At 41.9% G+C, this 15968-nt stretch overlaps 1 protein-coding gene across 6 annotated transcripts in view; it reads left to right on the top strand.

The window, feature by feature from the left end:
- Positions 1 to 980: 980 nt before the first annotated feature.
- The window catches only part of PTPRM (protein tyrosine phosphatase receptor type M), a 506702-nt gene continuing 491714 nt past the window's right edge, over positions 981 to 15968 (top strand). For all 6 annotated transcript variants that reach the window (XM_074821657.1, XM_074821666.1, XM_074821694.1 and 3 more), the window contains exon 1: positions 981 to 1446. In XM_074821657.1, coding sequence (XP_074677758.1) covers positions 1374 to 1446 — 73 coding nt within the window. In that variant the 5' untranslated portion in view covers positions 981 to 1373. The remainder of the gene's footprint in view (positions 1447 to 15968) is intronic.

The raw sequence follows: 15968 nt of genomic DNA on the forward strand, positions 1-15968 counted from the left end.
CTTCACTCACAAGGACTGAAAGCTGCGACCCTGCTTTGAGTCGGGGGGGGCCGGTCTGGGCGATCTCCAGAGGTCCCTTCCCGCCCCCGCCCTTCCCAGCCGCCCCGAAACGCTCCGGAGGGGCGACGGGTGGCTGTCACCGAGGGCTGGGAGAAGAGCTTAAGTTTTATTAGCAGCACACGAACGAGAAGCAATTTATTTACAACACAGTGCCGCTCGCCGCCAGCCCGGAGAAACCCATTTACATCTTAATTTCCTCTTCGTACCAGCCCTTCGCTGTGAGGGCAAGGCTCTCACGCGTGCGGTTTTCGCGGAAGACTACTTCTGCTGACAGACTCCAGGTAGCCTGTGAAAACAAACCAAAACGATCACGAAGAGCCAGCGCTTTTCCCCTCTCTCATGCTCACCCTGCCCCGTCCCGGTGCCCCGGGGCAGCGCCAGAGCGGCGGGGCGGGGGCGAGCGAGGCCGCTGCCCCGGGGCCGGGCTGCTCGGGGCGGCGGCAGCCCTTCCCTCAGGGCCCGTCCCGGCGGGACAGGTAGCCACTGGCGGCCTCAACTTCAGCGCCTGCGGCTCTCGCCGGGGCCAGCCTGCGCCAAAGTTACCGAGGCGCTCTCGGTTGAGATTTTTCTTAAATTCCTCCCTCCCCCCCCGCTTCCTCCTTCTCTCCCCCGCTGCCCGGGAACTTTCGACATCGTCCTGCCAGGCGTGGAGCTGCCTCCTCTGCAAACAAAGCCACTCTGAGGGGGGCGGGGGGGGGGGGGGGGGGGGGAAGCGGCGGGAAGGAGACTCCAGCGCTTCATCTCCGCAGGCGACGGCCGTAACCAAACCCCCCCCTCAGCGGCGGCGGCGCGAGCCCGCGCCACCTCGCCCTCTAGCGGTGGAGCGCGGCGGCGGCGCCGGCGGCTGGGCGTGACTTTCCGCGCTCCCTTTAGCCTGCCTGCCTGCCGGGGGGGACCGCGAGTCAGACAGGGAGCCCAGCTAAACCGGGACTAACGGCGGCGCCGCGCGAGGAGACTCCGGGATTAAGGGTGCCCCTCCCGCCCTCCCCCTCCCCACCCGGCCTGGGCACCGGGGGAGGCGAGCGGCGCGGAAGGTGTGGGGCGTCCGCGCAGCCCCCGGGGGCGAGGGCAGCGAGCGGCCGGAGGAAGGCAGGCAGCCCGGCAGCCCCCGGCCGCTTTGCACCCCTCTTTCCCTGCCCTAAAAAGCGAGGAGAGGGCGAGGAGGGGGAAGCAGCCCACAGGACACCAGGTCGGGGAGTTCGGTTCCCCCCTCCCCGCCTGCCCCACGGACTGGAGGGGGGCGAGAGGGGCGCCTCCTACTTTGGCAAACACTTTGGCACTTCGCTGGATCCAGAGCAGGAAGGGGTGGAAATATGGGGAAAGTTGGAACTTGCCTGGTTACTTTGGCTGGAGTTTTGCTGGCGGCGGGAGCGCAGACGTTCACAGGTAAGGAGTCGCCTCGCCTGCCCCGGGGCCAGGCAGCCCTCCCGGGGGGCGGGCAGGGCAGGGTGCGGCGGAGGGGCAAGGGGGCAAGCGCCGTGATTTAGGAGTCGGTTGGGTTTTGGGTTGGGTTTTTGGTGGGTTTTTTTTGTTTGTTTGTTTGGTGGTGTTTTGTTGGTTTGTTTGGTTTTTTTTTTTTGTTAATCCCCGTCCCCTTTGCGGGGTTGACGCTTCGGAGCCGCTGTGTACATGGAGGGGGAGGGAGGTGTCCGGAGGAGGCGGCGGCGGTGGCGGGATGCCGTTAGGTTTGCGCCCCTGCGCCCTGCGGGGAAGGGCGGGAGGCTGGTGGGGCTCGGTCGGCCCCAGGGCAGGGCTGGAGGGACGGGCGGGACTTGGGCTGGCTCCGGTGTTTCTCCGCCGCCGACTTCCCGAAAAGTTTCCCGCTGCCCCGGCGCGGGAGGCGAAGGGCTGAGGTGAGCCCCCGCCGCCCTCGCCTCCGCCGCTCCGCCCGGCCACGGGGGAAGGAAAACTTGGGGTCCTCCCCGGCGGGAGCCCCGCCGCCCCGCCTCGCCGGTTCCTTCCTCCTCGCTCGCTCCCCGCCTTTCCCGCTGCCCGTCGGTGCGACTCAAACGCCGGTAGAGCCGGGGGTAAAAGCGCCGGCCCCTCGTTTTTTGCAGCCCCCCCCCAGATCGTCAGCTCGGAGGGCAGGGCAGGAGCTGCCCGCGTCTGCGGGGTGTCGGGATTCCCGTCCAGCGAAGAGCCCGGCAAAGTGCACCATCAACAGCGTTTTTCTGTTCCCTGAAGTCTCAGACCTGTTATCTTGGTCTTCGAGTCCTCTGCCTGCACCCCTGTCCTATTTATGTGTTGAAGAAACCCGTAATTTTAGACAGAATTTTAGATTGTGAAATAGTTCTGTGTGCTTCACCAAAGAGTCACTTCAGATTTTTTTGTTTGTTTTGTTCCTAACATGAAGTTAGTGCAACTGCAAAGCACGTTAAATTGAAGACATCTGGTCTTCAGTTCATGCGAAGTGTGCTTTGATCTGGTGAGAAGCAATACTTTGACTCTCCTCGTTGCTCAGACTGCAGAATAGTTTATATTTTGTACATCACGTTGCTTCTATGCAGCACTGTAGCTAAACCAAGTTTTATGGCTAGGAATTGTTGGTCTGTTTTTAAACTTCTTTAAAAAATTTTAAAAAAATTATTTTATGTTAGGTTCCAGGGACCTTTTGTATATGCAGCCTGCATTTCCCCTAATTTCTCTCCAGCGTTTTTACTGCGGATGAGACAGAAGATCCCTGGGCAGAAAAATGTTTTGTACCGAGGTGATATATAATAATGATGAAATCTTTTCTAAGCAGCCCTGTTAGGATGAAGCTATGCTCTGTAGTGAGTTATAGAACTGAACTCATGTATATTAGTCCTATAACTCATTAATACTGGAAGTCTAGTGTCCAGACTTCAGTGAGAGCTCCCGCTTTTTAAAGATAAATCCATAACTCATTGCTGACCTGCGTGAACTGTCTTCCTTCTTGTTTAAAGTTAAGATGGGGCAACTCTTGTCTCCTGGATATTTAAAGGACTTGTGCGTGTGTTATCCTGATAGTATACCAGGGTCAGCATTAAAGTGCTGTTCGTGTTGCTGAAGAACAATCAATCCCACATTAGTGTTAGGTATCTGTTGTATTTATTTCTATTGCCACACACTGTGGAAAGAACTGTAACATAAAACACAAACAATTCAGAGATGTCCTGTGCCTACTGTTATTTAAAAGGTGTGATTCCAACCCTTCCCAGCGTTCCTTAACAGAGGCTGCAATTTAAACACTTCAGGGAGATTGCAAAGTATGTCACAGGATGCAGAATCTGACCTGCTCTCTCCCTGTGTGTGCATATGTACATATATGTTAAATACTGAATATAAAGATTATTTGGGAAGATGCACGTACAGATTTTTTTTTTTTAATATCGATTCTTGGCACTCAGAACAAAACTGGTGAAATTTCCATTTTTGTACTTCACCATTTGAAGTGTGTGCCTGGGAGTCATTTTTGCTTGGGGGGGGGAAATTGCTGTTGCATTTGTTAAAAGCTTGATGCATCAGTGTTGTAGAAATTAAATTACAGAAAAATCCGTCCTTGAGTTGAGTAGTTACCTTCTGTAATAGCTGTCCCTTGTTGCAGATGGGAGTTATATGACTAACCTAGAAAAAGTTTAAAAACAAACAAAAAAGAAACAAAACCAGCTCCACACATGTTCTAAGCAAAGAATAGCAGTGGGTGAATTAAGTAATCTTTGGCATTTATAATTCCATTTTTATTTTTACCCTATTCTAAAATGACTGATTTGTTTTACAGAGATTGGTTCTAACATTACCGTCAGCTATTGTTTTATTTGAGTTTCTTATTTAGAAAATAATCTTACTGAAAAATCAGATCTTGGCTTTTTAAGGCCTGGAAGCTTTCAAGTAATCTTTTGAAAGCAGCTTAGCAGTTAATAACAATGAGATTTTCTCTGAGTCCTTAACTAAAGAATTTAAAATTCTGGATTCATCAGTTCAAGAAGCAAATGGTTTAATGAATTTGAATTTAAGAGATGTTACTAAAAACATTGTCTTAAATGGACAATGCTGTTTAAGGTTTTTTGAAGCAGCTGGGGTGTTTCTGCAACAGTAGTTTTTAGTTTAGTTGGGTTTTTTTATTATTTCCTTCCTGAGAAACTGTAGCACACCTAATTTACTTGGGTTTTGTTTATAATTTTAACATAAATGTTATTAAGTGGGCCCATGCGAACACTGAATGCTAACATTACCAAGGTTCTTGAAACGAGGTGTTCATGTGCTACGAAATGCCACCTGACTCCACTGTCTTCCTTCTTTCATCTCCTTGGTAGATTATTCAGGCTAGGGAAAGCAATCCACTTCTGTATAAAGGATTTAGGTCAAACATAGAGATGTGGAAAGTTAGAAGGGACATTATAAGGCTAAATATTAGGCCTTATATAAAATGAAGGGTCTGGATGAGATGAGTTCTGTCAAATACCAAAATGGGGAACTTAAATTGAAGGCAAGGAGATGTGTAATAGAACTTGGAAATTGTGTTTTTATGAAGCCCTTGCGTTCAGATGTAAATTTGCACACAGCCTGAATTCTGAAATCGGTACTTCTTGCTTATAACCTAAATCTGACCGAGGGAGGGCTATTATTAGGCTGTTATTTTCTCTTTTGCTATGGAAAGCGACAAGGTTGTATATTAACATGCTTTTTATGGTACTGGTTTTAAAACAAGTTTTAGTTTTTCTCTGAGAAGGGATGAGTCCTATTGTGGAGAGAGAGAGAGAGAGATACAGGTGGACAGACGGACTGACTAAAAGTGCTTGTAGGAGGCCATTCATAATGAACTTTGCACCAGGACTCAGTGGCAATTATGAAGAGAAGAACAGGAGGAAGAGTGCCGCACAAAAATTGAAAATTACTTTTCCTAGTGACTAGTAAGGGTTTTACATAGAGAATAGTAGTCCCCAAGCTATTTCATGGATTAAAAATACAAAAACTTGCATTCTGAATAGATGTTGTACCTTTTATTCATCTATTTCATTTTTGGGTGTAGGCACTCTAAAAACAAGAATCACATTTTCTGAAAACTGATGTAAGGAAGAATTTTGACATGCTGAAGTTGAAACTTGCTGTGATGATGTTGTTTGGTGACTGCAGAGAGGGAAGATGAAAAGAAAGAATATAGGTTAAGTCTTCATAGGTCCTATCCCAGCTGAAATGAAGCTCCTGGCGTTCAGAGCAACGTATAGAAAATAAAAAGTTTCTGGTATAATTAACTGTTTAAAGAGATTGTTCGGAGTATTCAGGGTCTCTGTTTGGAAGTCTTTAGTAGCTATTCTGATCACTTTACCAGCAAAGAGCTCCAAGTGTGGTTGTATTTCATTTTAACAAATTCTGCTTTTGCTTGCATTGCTTATTCCACCTGCTTTCCTTCCTCTTCACGCATCCATCAAGTCCTGCACTTCCTAAGGAAAGTAACATATGCTAGTGAAAATGCTGCTTTATTAGTGGCTGACACAGTTGTCAGCTCTTCAACAAAACTATTCCAGTTAAAGTTCATGGGGCGGACTTGGCCTTAGCCCTTGCTAAACAGTGAGAGCTGTGGGGGAAGATTGTCAAACCAAACTTCTCGCTGTCAGGTGAATGACTTGGTTTGTGTTTTACACCTAAGAGTGTTCATATTTAAAATAGTCAGTCCCTCAAATTAATGGAAGCATGTTGGAAGAATTGGCTTCTAAATAAGTATTTTTTTTTTTAAAAAAAAAAAAAACAAACAACTTTTGACAGATGAAACAAAGTTTGTGTTCGCCTGTAAACTGGGATGTACTTTAGAATGCTTGAGATAAACATGAGAGTCTGGGCTTTGGAAGTGGCACAGTTTGTCAAAAAAGAAACTGTGTGGTGGGTATGTGGGTTGAATTTTAAAATTTATTTATTTGGCTATTCTGGTCCTGTTCTAGTGTCAAAAGTTAGTAAAGAAACCTCATCAGAAATTAAAAAATCCTACAAAATATTACAAGGATGTAATAACACAGGGCGAAAAAAATCCTGTAATGTTTATTTGGTATCATGATTTAGCAGTCATCAGAATCCATGATTTAGCAGTCATCAGAATCCATGATTTAGCAGTCATCAGAATCCATGATTTAGCAGTCATCAGAATCCATGAGGAAAACAAATCAGTGTCCTGAAACAATACAGCAGCATATAATATATGAAAAAATAATATATTTAGTGCTCACAGATGTTGCTAGGTTGACAGCTAGAGAGACCAAATCATCAGGCAAATCGCAAAACATGTTAGGATAGAGCGAGTATATCTCACTAACTTTGCTTGAGTCTGACCTGAAAAAACGTGGAGATCGTTTATTTTTCATGTGCGCTCACTTGCACACTGAGATGGTCAGCAAATGTGTCAAACAGCCTAGTTGACAGTGGCCAGGTCAGTTTTACACATTACTGCTGAGACAATTGGTTCAGTTCACATCATTAGACTCAGCCAGGGGAAGATAATAGGTGTAGACTTGATAGAACGAAGTCCAGTGATGTTGTGGGGTCAGGACCTGTGAACTGATCCTGTATTTCACATGTTGCAACTCTATGCTAAAGGAAGTGCTGTTTGAGAGGGATATCTCTTGTGTTTAAAGCTCGTTAGTATCACTGTCAAACACTTACTTGAGGTAGCTACATCACTAAGTTTTAAAGATGCTTCCCCAGAAAATGACATGAACTTTTCAGCTCACATTTTTATGACTCTTGTGTAAAGAAGCAGTTCTGAAAATTTTCCCAGGAATAAGTTCTTTGTTGATGTGTGAATGTAGCTGAACTATCTGCTCAGTTTCTTTAGGAAAAAATTGAGAGAATCCTCTTTATTTCATGTGATTTTGCTGATAACTTCCAGATCTGTATTTCTGATTTAATGTGTAATGTTATTAATGTATTAAAAAGGATTTCAAGAAACCAAACCTAATTTGGAGCATATGGTCATGTATTTTTGGGAAAAAAATAAGTCTAGCACTAAATTTTACTGTCATTTTTTACACCCCACTATGTTCACATACTTTCTGATTTTTGTCTTCATGAGTTTGGCCTGCTGTGATCTGCTGCTGATCACTAGGTGTAGCTGCATCTCTAAATCCCCTTTTTGAAGCATAGAAAGAGGAAGGGCTGTAAACTCGGCTTTATGAGAATGCAGGTGTATTTGGAGCTGGGGAGGTGTGAAAACATATGATGGATTTTTGTGACCTAGAGAATTTTCATCTGTTGGTGGCTTGTTTACACCAGTTTGATTATAATACAAATGAACTTTTAATCATTTGTAAAAGGCTGATTTCAGTATCAGTGTTAGTATTCAACAGAAGGATGAATGAATGCTCTGATATAACAAAAATACATAATCATAAGTATGAAATTACAAAGAAATTGTCACTACTTTCCTAGTAGTTTAAATGCAAGGGTTATTGCTGTAGAGATCTGATAAGGTTGTATCTTAACCATCTTGATTCTTGTCTTAAAGAAAAGCGTAAGTGTTGTGTTCTCACAACACATATGTCTTCTCACAGCCTATTAAGAAGCTTTCTGTTCCATTCAAAATAATTGTTTTCAGAAATAATGTTGCTGTCAGTGGAATTCTGTACTGATTTTGGAATAATGTGTTGGTTTTTAAGCCATGTGACTTCCATTAATGTTACGAGGAGGTACAGAGGGTAAGTCCCCACATATGCTTTAAAAATGAAGGAAAGACATTTTTGTGCCCAGATTTCTGAGAGTAATAACAGTAAAAATAAAGGTGTATTTATGCTTCTAACACATACTCATGCTCAGTAGCTGCAGAGAATAGGAAAGAAGTGTCTCAGCCAGAAATGTTTGACTCCACGGTGACCCTTTGCCACATAGGGAGCAATGGTAGGAAACATTTATTCAGGCAAAACCACGGCAGTATTAGCAGGAAGGAGCTCTGAGAACAGGTTATAATTAGGGTGTTTGGGGAAAAAGGTGCAAAGGAAGATACACCTTTTTTTTTTTTTGAAAGTGTAAGAGATGAACCTCACTGGAAGAGAAGATGTTGTAGAGAAAAAGCTGAAGTCCTAAAGGCAGCTAAATTACATCTGGAAAACAGAAATGGATTTATAATTACTCACATTTTCGTATTTTTGTCATCTTTGTTTTGAACATGTTTGTCTTTAATAATATGTTTAAGGCTTGAATGTCTTCTGACAGCTTTACATAGCAATAGTTGATTATCTTTACACATATGATTAAGTGTAATGATGTTAATGAATCTTTAATGTTTTTCTGTGGAATGGTGTAAAACCAACATTTTGCGTATGAGTGTGTTGGTTTTTCCCCTTCCCCCCCTCTCCCTCCCCTCAGGTGTAATCTGTCCTGATTTAGAGAGCAGTAAGTTTTGGCTACAGTAGGGATTTTTTGAGGGGTAGTTTGGCTTCCCCCCTGCCCCCCCTTTTTTTTTTTTTTTTTTTTTTTTTTTAAAAACAAACAACCTTCTTTAATGTTAAGCTATTAGAAATATCTTTTACAGCACTTTTTTTGTTCACAAGAAATGTGGTTTTGCTCTGCAATAACTAAACAGCTAATTGCCTCTTTCATCACTTCAGCTCTTCATCTTCTAGGAGAATGAAATAGAGCATCACATGCCTGTATTAGAGCAGGGTTGTATGTTTTGGGGTTTTTTGGGGAGGGTGGGGTGTTTTTTGTTGTTTAGGTTTCTTTGAGGTTTATAGCACAGTTATTTTGGGGAAGTTTTCAGAAAGATTGTGCTTTATTACCATGAATCCTATTGCCTCTTTTATTCTTAACTCTAAAATCAAATATTGTTTAGACTCTTTATTTTTGAAAGTAATATACTGGATAGAATATAAAGTCTGTGGCCCTTTGTTTTGATTCTGTAGTGCATAAAGGTAGGCTGATTAGATGAAAGAACTGTTCAGTTGTGCTGATGAGATTTTTAACATAAAATTAAGGAGGATATTACAGGAGTTTCTGTGCACTTTCAGATGGATGGATAGTGGACCAGTAATGTCTTGAGGTTTTCATAACGGAGTTGTTCTTACAGGTAAATGAATAGAGGGGGTTTTCATGTTTGTTTTTCTGGGGAATATAGACTAGACTGAGTAAATAATTTCCATCCATGACGTGCGCCTACATACTTGTATATATGCTTGTAATCTACGCACTAGTTTGTATGTCCGTGTCTTAAAAAGGTGATGAATTATTACTCTTTAGTAGACTTCTGCATTTTTCATGGTGTACTCACAACAGAGGTGTTTGCAGGGGGGTTGTATTTTTTTCCCTCCTCTTTCGTCTCCCTCTAAGGTCAAACAATTCCTTGTTTTGGGAGCTGATGCTTAGTAATTCTACTATTGCTGATGCAGTAATATATGATGAAAAAATGGACATCTACATGCACATCTTAAGTTTTGGTTACCAAGTCTACCTAGTTTCTGAGGGTATGTGGAGAAAACAGATCTGCAGTTTTGAAGAAAGAATATTACCGGGTTATAACTGAAGCAGAGGCTGAGATTTCCTAAAGGGATTCACAGTGTCCTCTACCTGCATAGAAACTCCCGTTGCTCTCACTTCTGGTATTTTCATGTTCACGGCTTTTTCCTGTTTTAACAAACAGTTCAGCTAACAGTTGAAAACAAACATGCAAGTCAATTGCCATCTCAGTGAACTGTGTTAGGCCCCAGATCAGACATAACTTTTTTTCTCTGTAGTTGTTTGGTTTAGTTGCTGTCTTTTCTTATGTGATTTGTATATTTGTTATGTTTGAAAAGTAAAATGTCGTCATTACCTATTTCCTCTTCCATACTTCTAGTAAATAAAAGCACTGTGAGAAGTCCAGTGTTCCCTAACAACTCTACAGCATGTTCAGCCTGTGCTCACAGGCTTGGTAGAAACTTGCGAGGAAGTAAATCTGTTTCCAGGTCTGACACTGTTTGCATCTCTGTATAGGACTATATAGAACTTGCTGTAATTACTGTGATGTTTCTATCGACCAGTATAATTCAGGATCAACAGTGTTCTGATGATTACAATTTTTGGAAGTTATTACTATTTTGATAGCATAAGATGTCTTTTATTTAACTGTTTTAACATGTGTCATATAATTTTAACCAGGAAATAATTTTTCTCTCAGTGGAACTGTCTGAGACTGGAGATTCTTCTGGTTTCACGTTGGGATGACATAGCCTAACACGAATCATACCACTGGAGCACAGCATGAAAACTCCAGTTGTAACAGTCAGTTGCTTAGTGATCAGAACTCCTACATAGGTGTAGGGAACCTGGATTTAAGTCTGTGCTCTGTCACTTGACTGTGACATGGGTGAGGATCTTCACAGCCAGGCTTTTCTGTTCTTGTGGGTTTTTGCTTAGTTTTGACCGGTAGGATTTTTTTTTCTATGCTTGAGAAATCTGCTACATTTCCATTAAAAAAAAAAGGGGGGGGGGGAGGTAACAGTTCAGAACCCCCCAATGTATGTAGAGAAAATCTACAGCACTCACTTGTCAACACTTGTAACTTCAGTTTTCCCTAGAAACTCAGCAATGTGCTTAAATATTGTCACATGTTTAGGAGATAGAGACAGTCGTGGACATTTCCAGGAACCATAGTACTCGGTGGGGTAGTTCTTACGTTAATGACTGAGAATTGCTATAGCCTTTTTTCCTTTAATGTTACCTCTTCTGAATTCTGCAGAGTAGATGAAGATTATTTTACAAAGCACTGCATTCAACGCTTTAATATAAGCACTTTACATAACACATCACTTAAGCTGTTTTTCTTTTTAACTTCTGCAGAGACAGCTATTACTGAAGTAATTTCTCAGTTATGTAAGATAAATTGTTGTCCCAGTAATAATTTTAAGGCATTGTGCAGTTGATGCCCTCTTTACTGTGTCCAAGAGATGTCATCTTGATTCAGTCCTAGCTCAGGAGAAAACTTTTGCAAGCAACTTTCTAAATATGAAAGCAACCTTTTGGGATTAGGTCTGTGAGTGTCACAGGAAACAAACAAAAAAAAACCCAACCCACCAACCACAATTGAAGTTAATGTTTATTTAAAACCTTAGAGGTTGAAAATGCGAAATGGAAGCCTGTATATTGCCAGCATTACTACCTTCTGTTTATAGTGACAGCAAAGCACACGGATTGAAGACCTATATAAAGTTCATCAGGTGTGTTTTATTTATTTTTACTTTAAGAATTGTTGTTAGAATTGCCTACATAAATCTAGGCTAGGGATTTAAGTGAATTAGCCTAGCATTTTCATCTGGGGATTTGGAAAACACTGGGGTTTGGCTGTTTTATTTATTTAAGTGTTTGAGACAAGCAAATATGCACTGAAATTGCGTAGGGCCCAGGAGCCCACGACAAGTTGAAATACACTCTTGACAAATAAAAAACTGGCTTCTGCAGCAGCCACCGAGCAACAGCAGACGTGTATTGGGGTTTTTAAACGAGTCTCACAGAAGCTTCAGAGCTGGATCTCTACATGTACAGTCCTTGACAGAAAGTTAGTTTGTGCACCAGAATCTGTTACTTCTTTGCTTCCTGAATGTTGGGGAGTTAAACGTTACCCACGTTAAAAACTTTACATGACCACAAAAAGGTGCGAACATAAAAAGCCTTGAAAATGTTCTTCAAGGTATAGTCCGGTATCTAGTGTAAAATTATCGATGCAGGGAAATAACCGCTTAAGAATAGTATTCCTCAGCTACTTCTGTTCTGTTTTCAACCATAGCCAAACATTCTGCTGTGCTTGTGGGTTGATTCACTGACAGATCCATTGCTGAATGTATGCTTCAGCCTTATTCATCTGTACCTTCTTTTGTCATGTAGTGGGCTTGGAGTCTTGAAGTGCTGATAGTAATTTTGAGTTGGGAGTAGGGGTGAAGCCTTAGGTATTGCACATGTTCAGACTAAGTTCAGATAAAGACTGGGCTTGGTCTAGCTGTATTGCAAAGGCCGCTTCAAGGGGAATTAGGGAACATAAATTGTGCATGCACTGTCTTCTGCTTTTGAAATTCTTTCTCTGATTTCTTCAGAGAAACAGGTACAGTCTTTGGAAGTCTAAATTTTTGTTTTGGAAGATACCTGTTATGACTTAGTGATGAATGGAAATAGAAGGCAGCTGTGGACTCATTCTGGCATCAGTCAGGAACTACTTCGGAGGTTTTGGTTACATGCGATGGGTTGCAGTTTAGGCTGCAACATGGAAGCTTGTATTTTGAAAGTTATTGCTTGCCTGTCAGTTCTGCATGCATCAGTTTCTGATGTGTAGCCCAAACTCAAAGACTTTGTAATGAAAACTGTCCGTATTTTTGAAGATCTCAATTTCAAAATGAATATAGACTCACAGTGTCCTGAATTGGTCCACAGTAAATCTGCCTCAGTGTAGTATCTGCCAGGCTTGTTTGCTTCAAATCAGCGCTCGTAGTGGGTGGATCACAGAAGTTTTGCAAACCACAGTTAAGGAACCACTCACTCACTGTGAGTGAGAAATCACACTTTTTCAGAACACGCTCTGTTAAAGTCTTCACAAACTGCAGAGTGCCGTGCTAGATTTGCAGCAGTGAAAAATTAATTCTGGCTTGTATGCCAGAATTAGATGATGTGTATTTCTGGACCTTTGGGAGCAGAACTGCAAAAAAATCAGATCTGTATGCTTGAAACTGGCATTGAGCAAGTACGTGACATTCACCAGCAGCCCCATTCACATGATTTCAGTGCTTTGACTCTACACAGTGGTCTAGCAATAAAAAGAAGAATTGGCCAATTACAGTAATCTGCCAGAGCTGTGTACCCTGGAATTTTGTGCAGAGGAAGAGGGAGGGTTCTTACCTGCTTTCAGCTCTGTATAAAATTGCACTTTAGTACTATCTATTCCACAGCAAATAACATACATATTTAACAAAGCTGTTAACCATCAGGCCATCTTGAAGAATATATTGCTTACCTGCCACCTCCTGTGCTCTCTCCACCTCCTTTTCTTTGCTCATGTCTGCTCCTCATGCTCCTCGTCATCATGTTCTACAAATCAATTGTGCCTTCCTCTGCTGCTTACATCCTTTGGGCAGCTGTGACTGAGCTGAGAAGAGAGCTGAGACTGGAGGATGGTAGCTCTGGTTAGGATATCCTGTGGTGCTGTGGGCCACTCTGTTGCCCTTACAGTATGGACATCTGTGTGCACATTTAAAGAAAGCCCCAGAGCCTCTGGGAGAGCTGTGACAGAAGCTTGGGGATGCAGTTCCTGGCTGCCTGAGTATTATTCATAACAAGTTAGGTGTTTTGCCTTTTTTTTTTTTTCTTTTCTGAAACAAATAAGATCAAAATGGTTCCATGCATGTGCTGACATACATGCCAGCAAAGCATGTACTTATGAACAAGTACTGTGAGTGAGTGAAGTTTAAATCTTACTTTGCACTGAGTGCAGTCACACTGAACACTCAATAGCAACAGCAGGCAGTGCTAGTGGAGAATGAGATGCTATGGCCAGATCTAGATTTCAGACCAGATGGACATTATTCATAATATTATTTGGGTGTGAACAGTTTTTACTAGAGTGTGAAGTAAACTGATGAGGACTTTTGTTTGTTTGTTTTTCAGGCTAAAAAGAATTAGTAATACTGGCACTATGTATACAAACGCAAGCTCAAAACCTAAAGATGAATACAGTCAGTTCTGGGCATGCTATGAAAGTAATTACAAAAAGCTCCTATTGACACAATAATTGCAAGTAAATCAGGTGTTAACACAAGTCAGTATGAACACACCAGTATCAGCATTTTGTAGAAATGCAGTTACAAGTATAGTTTTCTGGAAATTGGAACAGTGCTTTTTGGACACAGTAATTGAAATTTTAGTTCCTTGGTAATAAGTAGAGTGATTTTTGCATAATCAGCCTGTCTTTGAAAATTCATCTGGAGTATTTTTTCTGTGTGGACAGAGTGCCATTATGTATGCTAGAGGTATCGGCTCTTTTCTAAATCTTTTGAGCACTGTTTATGGGGAGAAGATGATGTCAAATCTTGTATTAAACACATCTGCTTCCTTTCTTAATAGATATAGAATAAATGTATGCAAAGATTTAGAAAATGGTTGCTTCTTTGAATCCTGTAGTTAAATGTTGTATAATATCCATACCTTGGGTTAGTTGGCCTGTGTTTTGCCCATGCTGACATTTTAATTTTTGCCCTTGTTTTTATGTGCACTTCCAATGCATGTAAATGCACGTGCTGTGTATTCTGTGCTATCAGTACATGTTTTTACCAGTCAAAATGGTGCTTTAAGATGAGCTTGAAAGTTCCCACTCTGTACTTCCTGTGATAATTATCAATGTGGTTCCTATTGATGAAAGTTCAGTATATGAGCAGGATGCTGGCCATGCTCTCATCATTCTGTACAATGCCATACGTATTCTCCTGTGCAAAAGCTGAAATGGTCTATTAAAGAATTCAAGTTCTCACTGCATATTGAGAGCAGAAGATTCCTTCTTAATCCTCATATGGCTGATGTCTCTGCTGGAGTGTTAATAGATAGTCTAATTTGTGAGCTAAATTGCTAATTGTATTATGAGTCTAAACCTTATTAAGCCTTTTGTGTAGAATTAGATCACAGAGCTTTGGGAAGCTGAATACTGGTTGGGTTCTGTCTCTATTTAATGACAGGAGCAAGTTTTACTGGCATCTTCAGAGCTGCATAGCTCTGAGACTGCAACTGATTTCTTTTGCGGCCTTCTACAGTATCGACAGAATCGTAAGTTTGAAAAGCGGGGTGACTTTGAGAATAGTTGAAGATTTCCAAGCAGGCGCTCAGGTATCTGAAAGCAGTAGGATTTTGTGTTTGGCTGAAGTGAGGTCAGCATTGGGAATATAAAAGGGTTACTCTGATCTTCTGTACACACACTGTGCGGAGGTCCAGCTATCTGGGAGTTGCTGAAATCGTGCAAAAGCTTTAAAATGGCTGCTGTTATATAACAGGATAATGAGTTTTGTAGAGGTCTATTCCTGTAAGAGTTCAGGTAGATGAACTCTAACAAATCACTTGAGTTAAATTTTTATTTTCAAAGGTGTTTACTACCCACCTAGAGATGGGGGATACTGCCCTTATCACTCAGCTGTGCTGCTAGATTTCATGAGCACTCCTCATCTGTTTCTGTGCAAATCTAGCTGGGTCAACTGAGACTATTTTCAGAGGTGGTTAATGCTCCCCACTCTGACTTTGCATTGGAGTTAGCCTGCTAATGCAGCCCAGTTGGAGATGGAGCCGATTGCCTCCAGTGGCAGATCAGTAATAAACAAAGTAAGTGGGACTTAACGGATTTTGACATCACTTGCCATAAATTTTTATGTTGATGTGGAAGATGGCTGTGAACTATTGCGCTTTTGATACCGGAATATTGCACCCATGGTAATTAATTTTCTTTAAGAGAAAATATTCACAGCTACTCCATACATCTTCCTGTGTATACATGAGATAGAATTGCAACGGTATCAAGTTTTAATCTATACGCTTGACTCTCTACACAACAGCACTTTAAGCTGTTGTGAGAAACTATTCTTATTTTACACCTGAAGCTATCAGGCACCTGTATGTACTTAATGGCTTTGCTTTTTTACTGCTGTAAACTAATGCCATTTGAAATGCATGGACAATAAATGAAAATAATAGGATATATAGCTTGTGTCACATCATCTTGTATTTGTAAAGAGCTTTTTCCTGTTTCTGCATTATGTTTAGTAATATAATTTGTAGAGTACTCTACTTTGTAGAGTATATTACTAAAAAATCAGGTGTCTGTCCTGAGAGAGAAAATTCAGAGGCTTCTGCATTGTTCTGTTCCATGTGCATTGGTTCTCTCAACCTACACACTGTATATTCATTATGTTACTGCTAGTAGAACAGCCAAAAGTCATTGCCAAGAGCTGATTGTCTTCAGGTGTGTCTGT

This window comes from Strix aluco, chromosome 1, assembly GCF_031877795.1.
Source record: "Strix aluco isolate bStrAlu1 chromosome 1, bStrAlu1.hap1, whole genome shotgun sequence".
Classification (NCBI taxonomy): domain Eukaryota; kingdom Metazoa; phylum Chordata; class Aves; order Strigiformes; family Strigidae; genus Strix; species Strix aluco.